Source organism: Electrophorus electricus, chromosome 26 (genome assembly GCF_041902795.1).
Source record: "Electrophorus electricus isolate QZ-2024a chromosome 26, ASM4190279v1, whole genome shotgun sequence".
Lineage (NCBI taxonomy): Eukaryota > Metazoa > Chordata > Actinopteri > Gymnotiformes > Gymnotidae > Electrophorus > Electrophorus electricus.
Genome location: NC_137522.1, coordinates 2710731 through 2729109, shown reverse-complemented (window position 1 = coordinate 2729109; position 18379 = coordinate 2710731). Strand labels below are relative to the sequence as shown.

At 44.9% G+C, this 18379-nt stretch overlaps 1 protein-coding gene across 1 annotated transcript; it reads right to left on the bottom strand.

Annotated features, from left to right (window-relative positions):
* Positions 1-7091: 7091 nt before the first annotated feature.
* pex6 (peroxisomal biogenesis factor 6) lies at positions 7092-16751 on the bottom strand. The gene is made up of 18 exons (XM_035523275.2): positions 15376-16751; positions 15105-15274; positions 14923-15006; positions 14350-14461; positions 13793-13929; positions 13394-13505; positions 12838-13040; positions 12469-12655; positions 12293-12369; positions 11386-11518; positions 10762-10967; positions 10270-10331; positions 10020-10128; positions 9514-9630; positions 9313-9390; positions 9087-9226; positions 7900-8041; positions 7092-7182 (listed from the first exon to the last, which is right to left on the bottom strand). Exons 1-17 carry the CDS (start codon positions 16579-16581, stop codon positions 7905-7907), a joined length of 3270 nt encoding a protein of 1089 aa, XP_035379168.1. The 5' UTR covers positions 16582-16751; the 3' UTR covers positions 7092-7182; positions 7900-7904.
* Between the last annotated feature and the right edge of the window lie 1628 nt (positions 16752-18379).

Genomic DNA, 18379 nt, shown 5'->3' with positions numbered 1-18379 from the left:
ATCATTATGATTATTATAATTATTATTAAAGGTGTTTACATTTAAAAACATAGTGTAGGTGAAATTTTTAAAAAATGAAATACAGTGACATGAATGCAAAAACTGAATCAAGAAGGACTGTGCCATCATGGGTCGTGCTATGATAATGTGTACAATATTACTGTACTGTGTTTGTATACTGTAATTACTGTACAGTATGTGTAGTACCGTAATGTGTAGTACAGTAATACTGTTTTGCATAGAAAACCAAAAAGCATATTTTATGAGATTCAACCACCTAAAGTATAACTACAGGAAGTGCTCTGAGACTGTAATTTTCACTACTGCATCTGATAGGTACCCTCACCCTCATTATGCACGCTTAAGTAAGTTATGTACATATTTGTTTTATGTCCAAACAAGTAATATATTACTACTAAACCGTAATACGTTACTTCAGAAATGTCCCCTTTCCTCAGTAATCTGAAATATATACACTAGTTATACACACTAGTTTTCTTGACATATACATTTCCTTCTAGGCATGTTGCATTTCCAGCATTTAGCATATTGTTTTATCCATAGTGACTAAAAAAAGGGTTTTGTGGTCTCCATGGAAATATTGCTCATGCTGGTACCTCAGACCATAGTCGAAGGACACAGATGAAGGTCGAGCCCTTGTCTTAGAAACAGGGACTTAGTACAGGAAATTCCACACAATATTAGATGTAAAAGTGTGGGAATATCATAGTGAATCCCTGTACACGTACAGCTGCTGGTCACGGGTGGAGTTCCAGCACTCTCTTCCTTTGTTAAACTGCAATGCAGTACCAGGGCTCATGCCTGCCTCTCTCTCTCCCTTGATCTCCCTCCCTCTCTCTGCCTGCCTCTCTCTCTCCCTCCCTCTATCTCCCTCTCTCTCTCCCTCTCTCTCTCCCTCTCTCTCTCCTTCCCTCTCTCTGCCTGCCTCTCTCTCTCCCTCCCTCTATCTCCCTCTCTCTCTCCCTCTCTCTTTCTCCCTCTCCCTCTCTCTCCCTCCCTCTATCTCCCCCCCTCTCTCTCTCCCTCCCTCTCTCCCTCCCTCAATCTCTGTCTCTCTCTCCCCCTCCTTCTCTCTGTACCTTTGTCTCTCCCTCCCCCCTTTCTCTGTTTGTCTCTCCCTCTCTCTCCATCCCCCTTTTCTACTTACTCTATCTCTTTCTCTTTGTTTCTGCCTCTCTCATGCTTTTTTCCCTCTCTCCATCTCTCACTCCTCTTTCTCTTTCCCTCCATCATCTCTGTCCTTCTTTCCTCTCTCTCTCTCTCTGCAGTATCCTGTAATAAGCCCCTACGAGTGCTGCAGATCAGAGACTTGTTGTCGTTCCCCCCCCCCACACACTACCCAGCGTGTCAGATTTGAACACCTGCATTTAGCAGTGTTACAGCTCCCCCTTCAGGCAGGAGAAGACACTGCAACATACACCCATCAGCTGCTAAACTCCAGCAGTAGCCTAGGCACTCTGGGAAAAAAAGGTTTAATCTATTATTTTGCATAATGAGGACTTGGAAATCTGATTCTGAAATATGAACTACACATGACAAAATTATAGATAGTTAAATAGTTTTTATATGTTATTATCATATGTTCAGTCTTAATTACATGACTGTATTATATATTATTGTTATGGATCTGACCCTAAAGCAACAGCAGAACCTGAAGACACTAGTACATGTTATAACTTTTATTTCAGAAGAGTTTGTTTTTCTTGTGTAGCATAGTGGATAGCAGCTTGGCTGACTTCTCTCAGCAAAAACAGTGAACCTTTTATATTTGTGAAGTGCCTGATATCACAGAAACCAGGTGCTCTGATTGGTGGAGAGGCTGGGATATTCTGATTGGTGGAGAGACTGGGATGGAGAGACTGTTGTTGCTTGCAGGGGGAATTGCTGAGTGGACCCTCCTTTTAAAAGCCCAAACCCCCAGCCCCTCCCCCAGAGTTCACGGTCCACTGTTATCCCACAGATTTGTTTTCCCATTGCTGGTTGAAGTTTCTAGTGAGAAAGTAAAAAACGCCATTCTGATCATAAATGTGTCTGTGCAGGGACACACAGGGCATAACCTGACAAATGTGTGGCATCAACTGGTAAGCACGGTATTTCTTTCTTATATCATGATGGAAGTATGTATGAAATGTGGATGCAAATTAGGACTGAATGCTATTTGTTGGAATGATGCTTTTTGAGTTGCTGTTAACCATAATAAATAACTGTTGAGACCCTTAATGTAATTTACAGAAAGGTTTTAAGTTTGAAATGATTTATTACATCTACAACTCTAAACATCTACACATCTAAACATCTATACATTTAAACATCTACACACTTAAACATCTAAACATCTACATATCTAAACATCTACACATTTAAACATTTACACATCTAAGCATCTACACATTTAAACATCGAAACATCTACATATCTAAACATCTACACATTTAAACATCTAAACATCTAAACATTTAAACATTTAAACATCTACACATCTAAACAGCTACACATCTAAGCATCTACACATTTAAACATCTAAACATTTAAACATCTACACATCTACACATCTAAACATTTAAACATTTAAACATCTACACATCTAAACAGCTAGACATCTAAGCATCTACACATTTAAACATCTATACATTTAAACATCTACACATCTTAACAGCTACACATCTAAGCATCTACACATTTCTACATTGCTGGACCTCCATTATGCTATTACACATTAACGGTTAGCAAGATGCAGGACAGAGAAATGACAAGAAAAGACGCTTTCACATATATGTTCACATATATATTGACATATTCTCAAAAGGTTTAGGAGCTAAGGCTATGGGTGCTTAAACAAAATTAACAAACAACTGTATGTTATAAATGATGTATATAATTATCATGTGGTAGGGTATTGCTTATTGGTATAATTATCATGTGGTAGGGTATTGATTATTGGTATAATTATCATGTGGTAGGGTCTAATTTCAGATGCCATTAGACAGGTGTTAAAGTTTTCATGTTATAATTATTGCTTAAAATGTAGTTAAAGATTCTACCAATGGGATTCTGTGAATGGGAACAATGGCTGAAATATTTTTGCATAAGGTATGCCTAACTAACAGACAAATCACAGTACAGATCCGAGTGACTGCTGTACAGCATGGTTTACACAGTGGCATTCATTGGTCGAACCCGAGTAATTCACTTATGCAGGAAAAGTGATTCTTACAACATATTGCACAATGTAGAAATGTGCGCATAGTGTGTAATGTGGCGTATACTAATTGTTACTATTGTGTTGACCGTTGTCAGCCAGACGAAGACGAGCCCCCTTGAGTCTTGGTTCCTCTCAAGGTTTCTTCCTCCCTTGGCTTCATCACTGGGGGCTTGGACTTGGACATTTGTAAAGCTGCTTTGTGACATCTGCTGTAAAAAGTGCTGTATAAATCAAATCTGATTTGATTTGATTTAATATAGTGAAGGGTGGAAAGAGAAGTCTGAGTAATGATGAATATGTCATTGGCAGTGAGCACGCTAATGCTCTCCATGCAGAATTAACAACTGTCAAGAAACTGTAGAGTCGAATTTGTTTTTTTCCAAGACTACATTAAACATCAGAGTGACCAAGCAGACCCGGTTTCCTCCGTAAGCTCTAATATCGGGGTCGTAGTGACAGTGACTGATCCTGGTACAGTGGCAAACTCACCCAAGGTTCTCTGTTGAAGGCTTCTCCAAGGGACGCTACTGAGAAACTGGTTCACCAAGTCCCGGCCCAGGCTGCTGGTCCTGATCGTGGGTTTGAAGCGATCCCAGGTCTCACTCCTGAGGAGGAAGAGGATGAAGCACACCAAAGCATCAAAGGCTACGTAAGCGTGTAGATACGGCTGTGTCTGAACGCAAGGGCCGCACCATAATCTCAGAGAATCTGCTTCTGACCCGCTGGGTATGGTAAAGGGTCTAACGGCGTGATACCCACCAAAAGATGGGGGAAGTTGGTATAGAACTGTGGCCCAAATTACCAGGAAAAATATGACTCTTGAATAAAAATATTCAGAATATTAAGAATAGGTGTGATTTTGTTTCATAACTGACAAATCTGTAAGTCTAAATGTGCATGCGGATAAAACAAACAAACCAACCAGCCACTCACAGCTACACAAAATTCGGCTGAGACCCCGAACACGAGGTGTCAAATGACCATCAATTGACCACCAGGTGCCAACTGACTGTCAACCAGTTTACATGGTGAGCCGTCGTGGTTCAAAGATGTTTTCAGTTTCCATGGACATGTCACGCTGAGTGACTGTTTCTTGTGTGCACTTCACAATTTGTGATTGTGTCCAGCATGTGGCTAACAGACACAGAATCAGGGTGAATTCATCAATACGAAGAATGTTATAGTAGGATATATTTTTAAGATGTGCTTCACACCATGTAAAAAAAACTCTCATCATTCATTTCTCTTGCAGAACATGTAATCACATGCCACATTTCAAGTGAGTGCTCGACCTAGAGTAACCCTGCCTGCAGTACTAATGGAGGAGACCCTGGCCCCAGAAGAGCTGAGTCATTACTCTGTACCAACTCCACAAGCTAAGAGCCAAAGCAAAATGGAAAAAAAAAGGCGGGGTCACAGTTTGTTGTGAAAGCCAGTGCAACACAAAGGTTCAGACCCTCTAACGTTCAGAATGCCTGACATTCAGAACACCTAACTACCGTTCAGAACACCTTACATTCAGAACACTTGACTAACATTCAGAACACCTGACATTCAGAACACCAGACTAACGTTCAGGACACCTGACATTCAGAACACCAGACTAACGTTCAGGACACCTGACATTCAGAACACCAGACTAACGTTCAGGACACCTGACATTCAGAACACCAGACTAACGTTCGGACCCTTTCTTCCCATACACGTTCTGATTTAGGCCACCACACTGAGCGGGTTTTATTTTTCAGTGCCAAATACTTGGTGGACCAGAGGTGTTTTCGCTTTTGATGAATAAAAATTGAGGTGTGTATGTGTGGGAGTGAATAATGAGTGAATGTTGCAGACTACTGACCTTTCCTATTGATGGAAAAGAGAATGGGCGCAGTGGACATCGAACTGAGCCAATCCAAACGATCCGAGATTCCACTTACCTACATCGGTCACGACTGTTTCAAAACTACACATCTGAGAATGTTACAGACAAATACAAATTACTGTACCAGAAGCTGCTGGAACTTTATTGTGAGAGGGAAGCAAGTAGCTTCTTAAATCCAGGAATACTGCACTGTTACAGACACGTGTGTCAGTACTTCACTGAGTCCTGTTACAGACATGTGTATCAGTACTTCTCGGAGTCCTGTTACAGAGACGTGTATCAGTACTTCACTGAGTCCTGTTACAGACACGTGTATCAGTACTTCACTGAGTCCTGTTACAGACACGTGTATCAGTACTTCACTGAGTCCTGTTACAGACACGTGTATCAGTACTTCTAAGAGTCCTGTTACAGACATGTGTATCAGTACTTCTAAGAGTCCTGTTAGACACATGTATCAGTACTTCTCAGAGTCCTGTTACAGACACGTGTATCAGTACTTCACTAAGTCCTGTTACAGACACGTGTATCAGTACTTCACTGAGTCCTGTTAGACACGTGTATCAGTACTTCTAAGAGTCCTGTTAGACACATGTATCAGTACTTCTCAGTCCTGTTACAGACACGTGTATCAGTACTTCACTGAGTCCTGTTACAGACACGTGTATCAGTACTTCTCAGAGTCCTGTTACAGACACATGTATCAGTACTTCTGAGTCCTGTTACAGACATGTGTATCAGTACTTCTCAGAGTCCTGTTACAGACATGTGTATCAGTACTTCACTGAGTCCTGTTAGACATGTGTATCAGTACTTCTCAGAGTCCTGTTACAGACACGTGTATCAGTACTTCACTGAGTCCTGTTACAGACACGTGTATCAGTACTTCTCAGAGTCCTGTTACAGACACATGTATCAGTACTTCTCAGAGTCCTGTTAGACATGTGTATCAGTACTTCTCAGAGTCCTGTTACAGACGTGTATCAGTACTTCACTGAGTCCTGTTACAGACATGTGTATCAGTACTTCTCAGAGTCCTGTTACAGACACGTGTATCAGTACTTCACTAAGTCCTGTTACAGACACGTATGTCAGTACTTCACCGAGTCGTGTTATAAAACTCTGCCCCAGCTGAATTCATGGCACTGGATGCCAGTAAACACTATAAGATGGAAAAAAAAAAGTTTGAAAGTTCATATAAACCTGATGTTTTTTGAGATTCTTTTTGTATATATTGTATTTTCTTTTTCTTCTTAGTTACCATATATGCATGACAAATTCTTTGAATGAATCAAATATATTTATTTTTTCATTTCTTTATAGATTTTACATAATTTTTCATCAAATAAACAAGGTAACAAATAAACAAGGTATCACTTGATACTAAGAGTTTGTCCTTTTGTAATAACAACATAACAGATCAAGACAAGGTTTCACCAGTTCTGAAAATTAAATCCAACACTAAACCCAACACTCCTCTCTGTGTTGTTTTCCTGCCCGTACTGTTTACATGACTTTTCCATTTGCTTTTCTACTTAAAAATTAGAAAGTGAATCCCAGCTCTGGTCACGGGATGTGCGAAGACACATATTATACATTTGCATAGCAAATCAAAATGAACTGTTCTATAACTTGTAATACATTACCGACGTTACCAATTAATATAAAATATGACCAAAGGTCTAGTCAAATGTGTCAGTCAGTAATTCTTATTATTTCATTAGTGGTATAAAAATTAAGACTAATTAAGAGCTCAGTGTGCGGACATGGCACCTGTTCCCTGTCAGCGGGTCGCTGGGTTTGGAGGGAAACACTACTGTACAAAAGTCGGCAGCGCAACAATACGGCACAAAAATGATGCTTTGCAGTGCTGAATGTCTTCTTCAGCGTCAGCCTGTGATGGAGCAGGCTGTAGAGTGGATGGGTTCCACACCATCAGTGATGGAGTCAACCTGATTAAAAATGCATCAGGCGATCTGGAGAGCTTCTAAGGTCGCATGTCCGAAAGGTCAGGTGTGGACAGTGCTGACCAAGAACAATGCCACTCAAAGACTGAGGACTCTTGCTTGAAGTGTAAAGAATCCTTTAGTAAGAATGAGAAAGACAATTATATTAGCAGAATAAATGCAAAATCAATTTGGACAAAATGCTGAATTCCCAAGCTAGCTAGAGGATAACAATTCAACATTCCTAGGTTCAACACAAGAATAAATTGTAACAGTTAACCTCAACAGAACTGTGTACAAACTAAACTTTAGGTAAGCTGAAATGGTGGACTCTTACAGTGCTGGTGGGACTAACTCCAGTATTTAAGCGTGGTAGACTCTTACAGTGCTGGTGGGACTAACTCCAGTATGTAAGCGTGGTGGACTCTTACAGTGCTGGTGGGACTAACTCCAGTATGTAAGCGTGGTGGACTCTTGCAGTGCTGGTGGAACTAACTCCAGTATGTAAGCGTGGTAGACTCTTACAGTGCTGGTGGGACTAACTCCAGTATGTAAGCGTGGTGGACTCTTACAGTGCTGGTGGGACTAACTCCAGTATGTAAGCGTGGTAGACTCTTGCAGTGCTGGTGGGACTAACTCCAGTATGTAAGCGTGGTAGACTCTTACAGTGCTGGTGGGACTAACTCCAGTATGTAAGCGTGGTGGACTCTTGCAGTGCTGGTGGGACTAACTCCAGTATGTAAGCGTGGTGGACTCTTACAGTGCTGGTGGGACTAACTCCAGTATGTAAGCGTGGTAGACTCTTACAGTGCTGGTGGGACTAACTCCAGTGTGTAAGTGTGGCGGACTCTTACAGACGTTACTTTGCGGTGAATTTCTGCTGGATGAGTTTGTACTTTTGCAGCTCCTGCTCAGACACAGATGGCTGCAGGATGTCCAGAGCATAACTGAAGTCCTCAGCACACAGGGTGAGCTCACTGTCCTCAGAGTCCAGACCTTGGGTGGAGAGAAGGTGCAGGCGGGGAGGGGTAAGGGAGAGAGAGAAAAAGAAAGAAAGAGAGAGAGAGAGAAATGGAGAAAGGTAGAGAGACAATGAATCAAAAACTTGAAAAAATGCAGAATGGATAAGGACCTTTGGTGCCTGCCCAGGTGACTTTGACCCAGATTGCTTTAACTTTGTTACTGCTGTATCCCTCCTAAGCGTTACCTGTGTCTAGCAGTCACTGAAACTGCCTCTTGTAACAAAACCTTCTTAGAATTCTTATAAGGTAGAAAAAGCACTTTGAAAGAAATTTCTAAAACTCTTTAGAGAGGAGTTTTCACTGAAGTTTCTCCCATTGAAATGTCAAGCATGACTGGAGTTTGCTTTTGTCTTGGTGTTTTGCCTGATGAGGAGAGTCTGGCTGGAGAGATCCATGCAGGGCTACTTCGCTGCCTCACCTCCATGTAGGGCTACTTCGCTGCCTCACCTCCACGCAGGGCTACTTCGCTGCCTCACCTCCACGCAGGGCTACTTCGCTGCCTCACCTCCACGCAGGGCTACTTCGCTGCCTCACCTCCACGCAGGGCTACTTCGCTGCCTCACCTCCACGCAGGGCTACTTCGCTGCCTCACCTCCACGCAGGGCTACTTCGCTGCCTCACCTCCATGCAGGGCTACTTCGCTGCCTCACCTCCATGCAGGGCTACTTCGCTGCCTCACCTCCACGCAGGGCTACTTCGCTGCCTCACCTCCACGCAGGGCTACTTTGCTGCCTCACCTCCACGCAGGGCTACTTTGCTGCCTCACCTCCACGCAGGGCTACTTCGCTGCCTCACCTCCACGCAGGGCTACTTCGCTGCCCCACCTCCACGCAGGGCTGCAGACGCCACAGGCTAAGAATGGCCATTCATTCTGTTTTATAAAGGCTGCACTGTCATACCCGAGCATTTGTAATTCATTACTATTAAAATGGACCCAGCGTGCTGAATATCAATAATGAATAACATTCATCAATAATGAATTCTAATTATAAATAATCAAATTTAGCCACTTCAGCAACCTTCACTGATGAGCAAGATCTTCCTCTTGACAGCAGACGTCATGGCATCGGAGCAGAGTGCGTAGAGATCTGCTCCTGTGAGGTGCAGAGGACACCGGTCCACTATCTCCGATAGGCTGACCCCTGGCTCAACCTTAAACCTGTAGCAGACACACGGTCACACACAGACAAACGCGTCGAGGCTGAAGGATCCTGACATTGAAACAGGATTTAAGCAGTGGCTCACTTTCTCACTATGGCCCTGAGAATCTGCAGCTGGGATTCGCGGTCTTCACCGATGCCGACGTAGACCAGCCTGTCGAACCTGGGGAGACCAACAAAACACAACAAGCTCGGGATTCCGCTGGAACAGGGGAAGACAGAGAGGGAACAAGTTGGAACAAGTTGGAACGTGACTGGCTGAAGGTGACGTCATTCATTGGTTTACCTGCCAGGCCTGAGCAAGGACTGGTCTAGTAAGTCCGGTCGGTTGGTTGCTCCGATCACGAAGACGTCACCGGAACTATGCAGCCCGTCGAGCTCAGCCAAAAGTTGGGATACAACCCTGTGTGTAGGAAACACAGCGCCCAGTCAGACGCAAGCCTGCGTGTAAGAGACGCAAGCCTGCGTGTAAGAGACGCAAGCCTGTGTGCAAGAGACGCAAGCCTGTGTGCAAGAGACACAGTACCTAGTCAGACACAACCCTGTGTGTATCAGACAGTAGCCAGTCAGACTGTGCTGAGGTGAAACTCATCAGGTTTATATTTGTCGAATTGAAATTATATAACTGGTCTGATGCAAACAATCTTCCAAATAAAATCTTTAGCTGTGGGGCTGGATTTCTGTAGAGACTTTATGGAACATCTACTATAAAATGCAGCAAACAGAAATGATGTTGTGACAAAATAATGTCGGATTAGTGGAGGGCGTGTCATTTATTGCCGTGCACCAGACCTGTCCATCACTCCCCCTGAGTCGCCGCTGCGGCCTCGGTTGGGAGCCAAAGAGTCCAGCTCGTCGAAGAAGATTATGCATGGAGCTGCCACCCTGGCCTTGCGGAACACTTCCGGAGACACGGGACGGAAAAATGGGAGGGTTGGGTCATCAGGAATGTCAGAGTCTCCTTAAACTTGGGCATTAACAGCAGAAGGTGCTAGAGAAAGGTATCGGATACGTTCCGCAGTGAGCAGGTGCTCGTCCTCACCCTCTCTGATGTTCTCCTCACTCTGACCTACATACATGTTAATGAGCTCGGGACCTTTCACACTGGAAACAAATGCAAACATGTGACATGTTACCGTGTTGACACTGCAACGGTCTAACGGTCCAAATAATTACAGCAATAACATTTATGCAATAACAGTATACAATAACAATACAGTATAATATTCATTTTTTAGCAAAATTATTGACGACATAAATTTAAAAAGACCCCTAATACTCACCTTTATATTGTAACCACAGGTCTATCTAAAACAGTATTTCCTAATCTTGAATCTTTGTCCAAGCCTGCACTGCACAACGTGGTGTTAATGGTTTATTCTCAAAAAATGTTTGTTATACAGCTGATTGACGCAGCCATGATGGATTAAAGGGTAAAAAAATATCAATTAAACACGTGTGGTGCCGGGATGCAAGGTGGGAAGCACAGGCCAAGTGCAAACACCTGTGGAAGACTCCCTGGTGGGACGCTCACCTGAGGAAGGTCATGGAGCATTCTGTGGCCACAGCTTTAGCCAGCAACGTTTTGCCTGTGCCGGGCGGCCCATAGAGCAGCAGCCCAGAGCGGCGCAGGCCCGCGGAGAGCAGCTCAGGACGCTCCAGAGGGAGCTGGATGGTGTCCAGGATGTCCTTCTTCACCTGCTGCAGACCGCCCACGTCCTGCCACCTCACCGACGGGATCTGCCGTTTGCACGCAGCCATGCGTTAGCCCTGGACCACAACCCTGTGCCACTTGCGCGCCCTGGACGGGTACGGATGTCAGGGCCGAAGTGGGCGTCCGTACACCCAACCGTGCTTACATCCACCAGAAAACAGGGCTTTGCTGAAACAGCTAATGTACCCATACCATGCAAATGCTAATTTCTAATGTAAATGCTAATTGTCAATGCAATTGCTAATTCTATTCCATCACAGCCTAGTTACTAAACAAACAAACATTGAGGGTAGCTGAGGGTTTTAATTCTTACTCTTGTTCATTTCTATAGTTTGAATGACCAAACCTACACAGTACCAGAGATACACGCACACGCTGAAGAACTAAACCCCATGGCTTTGGTTGTGAAGGTCTCAAACTGTGTTTAATACAGTAAAGTGCTACCTCTGGTGCTCCAATGGCCTTGGAGTGTCTTTTCTGTAGGGTCTCCAGCGCTGCAGTGAAATCCGACGCCGTGATGGTCACCCCACACGCACACAGGTCTTCTTCATCCTGGGGATAGGCTCCATGGGGATAACTGCACAGCAAAGCAAACAGGTCAAAGGATCAAGGTTAGGGGTAGGGGTTAGGGATGGGTTCTACATGGAAACCTTACCTTCCGATTTGTTTTGGCTACTACAGACATTAGAAGATACACATATACTAGGCTACATGCCTAAGATAATAACTCAGTGTTTACCAAAATGTCAACGAGACATTTGACATTCAGTAATAACAAAAGGTAATGAAGACATAAGTAATAGCACATTTCACAGAATCAGTCCAACAGAAACCACTAACGATCTGATCTGTACAGATGTACTATTTGCTAATAATTATAGATTTTGTGTTGTCATATAAGATGATGATGTGAACTATGTTATAATCTGTTATGGGTAGTGCTATTTCCCGAAACATGTTGTAAGTCAGATCTACATACTCAGAGCAATCACTGAAACACAGTCAACAATAGTTAACACAGAACACAGTTAACATAGTCAGTATAGTCAACACAGTCAACAATAGTTAACACTGTCAATATAGACTGGCTGTAATAACCAATCACATCTATGAAGAGGCGGTACTCCCTGCCTGTCAGTTACGCTGTATGAACACGGAACATAGAAGCGTATGCTAAGCACTACATCATGGGAGGGACTTTTTGAAGAAGGTTTTAAGGTAGAGGGTGTTGGTTTAGGCTGGAGGGTGCTCGTTAAAGGGAGGGGTTGGACTCCTTCACTGGTGGAAATCAGAACGAACTTTAATTGCTTATAGTCTCTTTAATGAGATGGTGAAGAAGTGATCGACTCACTAAATCATAAGCAGACGTCGATGAGCTGCTTTCCCCGCACTGGTGAGTAATGCACAGAAATCCCCCAAGAGGAAACCCTACAAACAAACCCAGACGAAACGTCTCAGGCAGGGAACGCTAGACGCAAGCGTGGACATGTTCAGCTGAAACAGGTGATCCACAGCCGGCTTCCTTACCGCTGTCTGTTTAGCGATCTTGGCTAGGCTGACGTCTTTTCCAAGAGGGAGGTCTTCACTGAGGCCGGCTAGCATGGCTTTTCTCTGCTCCTCTGAGTGACTCTCTATTGCCACCTGGTGCACAAAGGCTGGTACCACATTTGAGGACAAATCCTGCTGGCCAGGAACAGACCCAACCACGATTACACTGCAGCAGGAAATAAAAAGAGTCAGTTAGCAGTGTACCTAGCAGAAGGGGAAAAAAAAATATGGCTCCATGGTTTTTACATGACAGTTTAGTGCAAAGTTTTAAACTAATGGTTCATTCATTTAAATTCATTTGGATTTGGTGTTGGTTTTTATCTGTATACACAGCATTTGAGAGTTTACCTTGAGTGGACATCAGCTATGAGCTGGCGAAGGGCAGAAACAACCCTGGACTCCATCTCAGTTCCATCCCGTCGCTGGCCAAGTAACTGCAGGTTCCTTAGCAACAGCACGCATGGGCCATGCTGTTCAGCTCGGTGGAAAGCTGCTGCCATTTTGGACTCGCAGGCAGCTGCTGTGTCTCCACAGAGGCTCACACAGTCCACCTATACAAACACACCAGAGTGAGACACACCCCAGCCCTGATCTAGAACACACCAGAGTGAGACACACCCCAGCCCTGATCTACAACACACCAGAGTGAGACACACCCCAGCCCTGATCTACAACACACCAGAGTGAGACACACCCCAGCCCTGATCTACAACACACCAGAGTGAGACACACCCCAGCCCTGATCTAGAACACACCAGAGTGAGACACACCCCAGCCCTGATCTAGAACACCAGAGAGGCAGAAACAGCCCAGCTCTATCCCTTGCGTCATACCATACCGCCTCAAATAGTGCCAGACTGTAATTAGTGAGCTCCATTTGGAGGATTAAGATGCAAAGCGAGACCTTGAGCAGATGCAGGTGTAATCTCCGACACACGGCTCCAACCACCATAGCCTTTCCGCTCCCGCCGGGACCCACGAGCAGAACTGAACAGCCTCGCTTCAGAGTAGCACCTCTTTTAGCCACACACACACACACACACACACACACACAGACACACACACACACACACACACACACACACACACACACACAGCAGAATAATATAATGAATAATAAGGAATCTTACATAATGACCAACATAATGAACAACTTTTGATTTTCATTTATGAACGCATAAACAAATAAATTATGTTGGGTTAGAGAAAATGTTTATTCGGTGTTATAGGGCCCACTGAGAAGGTTAACCCATCAGTGAGGTGGGTGTGGTCTAACCCATCAGTGAGGTGGGTGTGGTCTAACCTGTCAGTGAGGTGGGGTTGCATGATGGTGACAAGCTGCTCTATGGGGTCAGAGAAGCCAGGAGGGCACAGGCTCGACCAGAAAGATGTGCCCACCTCTGAGATGCAGCACGGTGCCATGCTATTGGTCGAACCTCTCTGACAACAAAAGTATTTTTTATACATAATTGGACAGAGATAGTGTATCTGAGAAGCACCCAAGTACAATGAATTTAAAAATGCTACATTGCAGAATGTGCTGTTTACTTTGGGGATATGTTTAATTGCTCAGAAATCACATGATGCCATTTATCCGATCCCCTCCTCAGTAAACTATAAGTAACTGGATAAATTAACATAATCTTCCTTCAGATAGTTATGTTTAGCTCTGAAATGCACCACAGCTAGTGTGAGCAGTTAAGATGCTGCTTTTACAGCCCCGAATACATCCTGCTGATGTCTCCAACTCTAACTATCAGTACAGAGCAGTGAGTCAGCTCCTCTGGCAGACAGACATGTCCATGCCCTGATGTTCCACTGATAAAGTGTGTGAACAGCACACCCACAGCTCACACTCACCATATACAATGAGGTGTGGTCTGTGTCTGCAAGATATGATTCTTCTTCACAATCCTCCTCCTCCTCAGAAAATCCCTTCACCTGCTTTACTTTAAAATACAAGACAGGCCACCTGCAAGGAACAGGAATACACGCTGAAGGACTACAGTGCCCTGCACACACAGCGAATGTCTACAGCGCCCCGCACACACAGCGAATGTCTACAGCGCCCCGCACACACAGCGAATGTCTACAGCGCCCCGCACACACAGCGAATGTCTACAGCGCCCCGCACACACAGCGAATGTCTACAGCGCCCCGGACACACAGCGAATGTCTACAGCGCCCCGGACACACAGCGAATGTCTACAGCGCCCCGGACACACAGCGAATGTCTACAGCGCCCCGCACACACAGCGAATGTCTACAGTGCCCCGGACACACAGCGAATGTCTACAGCCTTGACCTACCATGATATGTGAAGATACATTTGCAGTTTAAAAAAGACAAATGAAACAGGAGCAATTCAGATGGCATCTGCCATCCAGAGACAGCTAACCCGGAAACCAAGGAAATCGTGACACTCATACAAACCTTGTAATTTCAACCGAGCTGTTCTCCAAAAGTTCAGGATGACCTTGTGTTGGGATTCCCAGTAAGCATCCCTGTTGCACAAGTCTAAGAAACAAATGAACAAATCCTATTTTAAGATAGACAGAACAGCAGTGAAAACATTCACCTCACCATCACAAATAGTGAAACAGAAGTCTTCAAACCTTGGTGTGCTAAAGTGCTTGAAGAGAATGTTGTCAAAGGGTCCATGGGAGATGTAGTCTGGAGATATGACAACTTCAAGGTGTAGTTCCTTAGCATAGGACGGTGCAGCAGAACAACATGCACTTGCAGACAGTTTTAACCCTGTCTGTACTGGTGTCTTGTTCCATCTCTGCAAAAATCAGTTCACCAACAGTCTAGGTTAATTTGTTAGTTATATCCAGGGACCGATACGCACAACTAGCCCTTCTTATATGTATCAAAACAACTCGCCTTTATTTTGACAGCCTTACTCCCAACAGGTGCTGGTTCTCCATTAGACATGTTGAACCAGTGCACAGGCGAGATGAAACCTACATCATCACCTACATCCATGTCAGAAAGCGTGTCCACCTCAAACGCCATGATTTTGGCAAGCCGAGCTTCCCCTCTGGCCTGACACAGAACCTTCGAGGTTCTTCCGTTTCCCACATCAACGGGACTTGGAGCCACGTCTGTACTTGAAGACTTCTTAGCCTTTGCTACAAAGGCACCCAGGGCAGAGAACACCCACTCGCCGTTGAACAACCCCAGCTGTAGCAGCAGTCTCTTGCTCACAAAAACCGTGCCGTCCACGTCCACCTCCGTACAGGATCTCGCTCCCGCGCCGAATATGACCTGCCTGCAAAGCCTGGCAAAGTCAACCACGCGCACATCGAGCCTGCATTCCAGAGCCTGAAGAAAACCCGTGAACCCAGAGTTGGCCAGTAGTTTACTGCTCAGCAGAGAACCGCCTGACCCAAGGCTGTTGGCATAGTGGGCAAAATCTGACACGTAGAACGACACGTTTGTGGGTCTGCTGACGACGCCTTGCCAAAGATCCCTGCAGTCCGACACCACGATGCAAGTATCCACTGTGATTACCCCCTGCGTGACGGGTGCACACTCCAACACGACTAAGTCGGACAGGTACTGATGCACCTGTGTGGTATCCTCGCCGAGCAGAGGGTGGCACGGCAGCAGCAACGCATCGCCCTGCCTCGCCAGCAGCGTCTGCCCACGACAGGACGCCAGTACGTGCAGCGCATCAGCAAAGTGACTCGAGCACGCCCACCTGAAGCTCGGTCTCGTGCGCGCGCCAATGACCACCCTGCTCAGCGGCAGAGGCTGCAGGAGACGCGCGGTGCCTCGCGCGTCTTCCTGCACGCCGTGGTGCTGGAGGAAGGCTTTGCTGACGTACAGGGCGAGCGCGTCGCCTCTTACTCTCCCCGCGCGCTCGGGAACCTCGTCCTCACTCGCCGCGCGAGCGCAGACCAGAACGCACGCTTTCGTGGACGGCCCGCAGGACAACAGCAACGCGCGCGTGGCGCCGCCGCTGCTCGAGAAGGTCCGCGCGAACTGGGACTCGCTGACCGCCACGTGCAAAGGGTGCAGACGCGCAGGGAACGGTTCGAGGCAAAACACTCGCGTGCGGATCGCCATGTTGAATCCCTTGCGCATGCGCGTTACTACGCCAGGAGACGAGCGCTTGTCATGAGCTTGCAAAAAAAAAAAAAAAAAAAGAAAAGGCGCACGCACGTTGGTCTTAACATTTTATTACTGTGTAAGAAAGACGCAAGGCTCGTTCAGATATCAGCATGCATACAGCCTCGAACGAGATATTGGTTAACGTATATTGTATATTATATAACGTATAGATAATAATATTCTGATTAAATGTATTTAAAGTTGGCCGCCCCCCCATCCCGGTAAGAACCCCCGAGGTGAACTGTGGTGGGATATTTCTGGCATTAAAGAACTTCAGAAGACCTCCCCAAACGTAGAAGTTCTCTCCAAACGTAAGTCCTACCCAGAAGTTCTCTCCAAACGTAACTTTAATTTGACCCCAGGTTGTCCTGTGACAAAACATTCAGGCCAATATCAGCCTATGTATCAAGAGTCTAAAGAAAAAGTGTGCTGATGTGTCCTGCCCTCATTTTATCCATCCAAATATAAATGTTATCCTAGATTCTTTTTTACATCTTTACCTATCTGACATAATTTGATAAAGACTGATACAACACATCATACTCTGCAGGAGACAGACAAAGCACTACTGCATGTGTGTGGTGCTGTCTCCTGACTTCTGTCTCCTGACTTCTGTCTATGACTCTAACCAGAGAGCCACAGATCTCTATGACTAACCTGCTTAGTCACTCTGCTCTCGCTGCTGAGATGTCTGGAGATTCCCTTGGTCTGCATAGGTGACACGTGAACAGTTTTCTTGAGACGCTCTTTCCAAGAACAATTTAGTGTTATTTCTCAGAAGAGAATCTATTTCTGAGATCTGACCACCTTCTTATACTTATATATGAATCCCATCCAGTTACTACTTAGCTGCTAATCAGTAACTAATTTTAAACAGCTAACATTTTGTAGCTAATGTTCACTTCACACTCATCACGGTTGTTGCTCTGCTACAGGTGTCTCTGTATGGTACTTGACACTCAAGGTCAGTATAATTGATGGGATACGTGATCTGATTTGCTATATTTGCTGGTCGATGGCTTTCTTCTGTTTAGGATGTCATCCTTGCACAGACATGCTCTGTTGGCTGTATGCACAGAGGTCAGAGGGACTCTGACTGCATTGTTGTTTCTGAGCTCTGACATCACTTTACAAACCCATGCTGGTGACCTCATCATCGTGCTGTCCGTGTATCCCGGAATGCTTCAGTGTGCTTGCAGTTGCTTCTGCTCACTGTAAAGGAGGAAAAGGAACGGAAAGGACTGAATGCCACGACAGAAGGAAGAGAGAAGGAAACCCTGGAGATACTTAGGGAATCAGCAGATGGAAGAAAAGTGGAACACTGGAGATACTGGTCCCAAAAATCTCTTCATTTATCCTAATCCTAACTCATTCGTTTACCCTAATCCTAACTCGTTCATTTATGTAATGCACTGCTTGGCCATTTTCAGGCCACTCATATTGTGATGCTGTATATTACCAAACCAACACATATAAACCTAACACAAATCAATAAATGCTTTGTATTAAAATACTGAACATGTAAGTATCATCAGAACCGTCCGTAAAATAACAAAAGCATCCAGACTGCTGCCTGTGCAGTCCTTCCAGGAAACAAAAACAAATTCACCGAGCTGGAAAATAATCTGGGAACAAGTTGCCATTGTGACCATTTAGACGCCCACTACATGTAATTCACCAGTACTTCACAGACAATATACAAGTGAAAATCTTAGACTGTATTAGAAAACTAAATGGTTCTTGATCAAAGTAGTATTGTTTTGAATATATT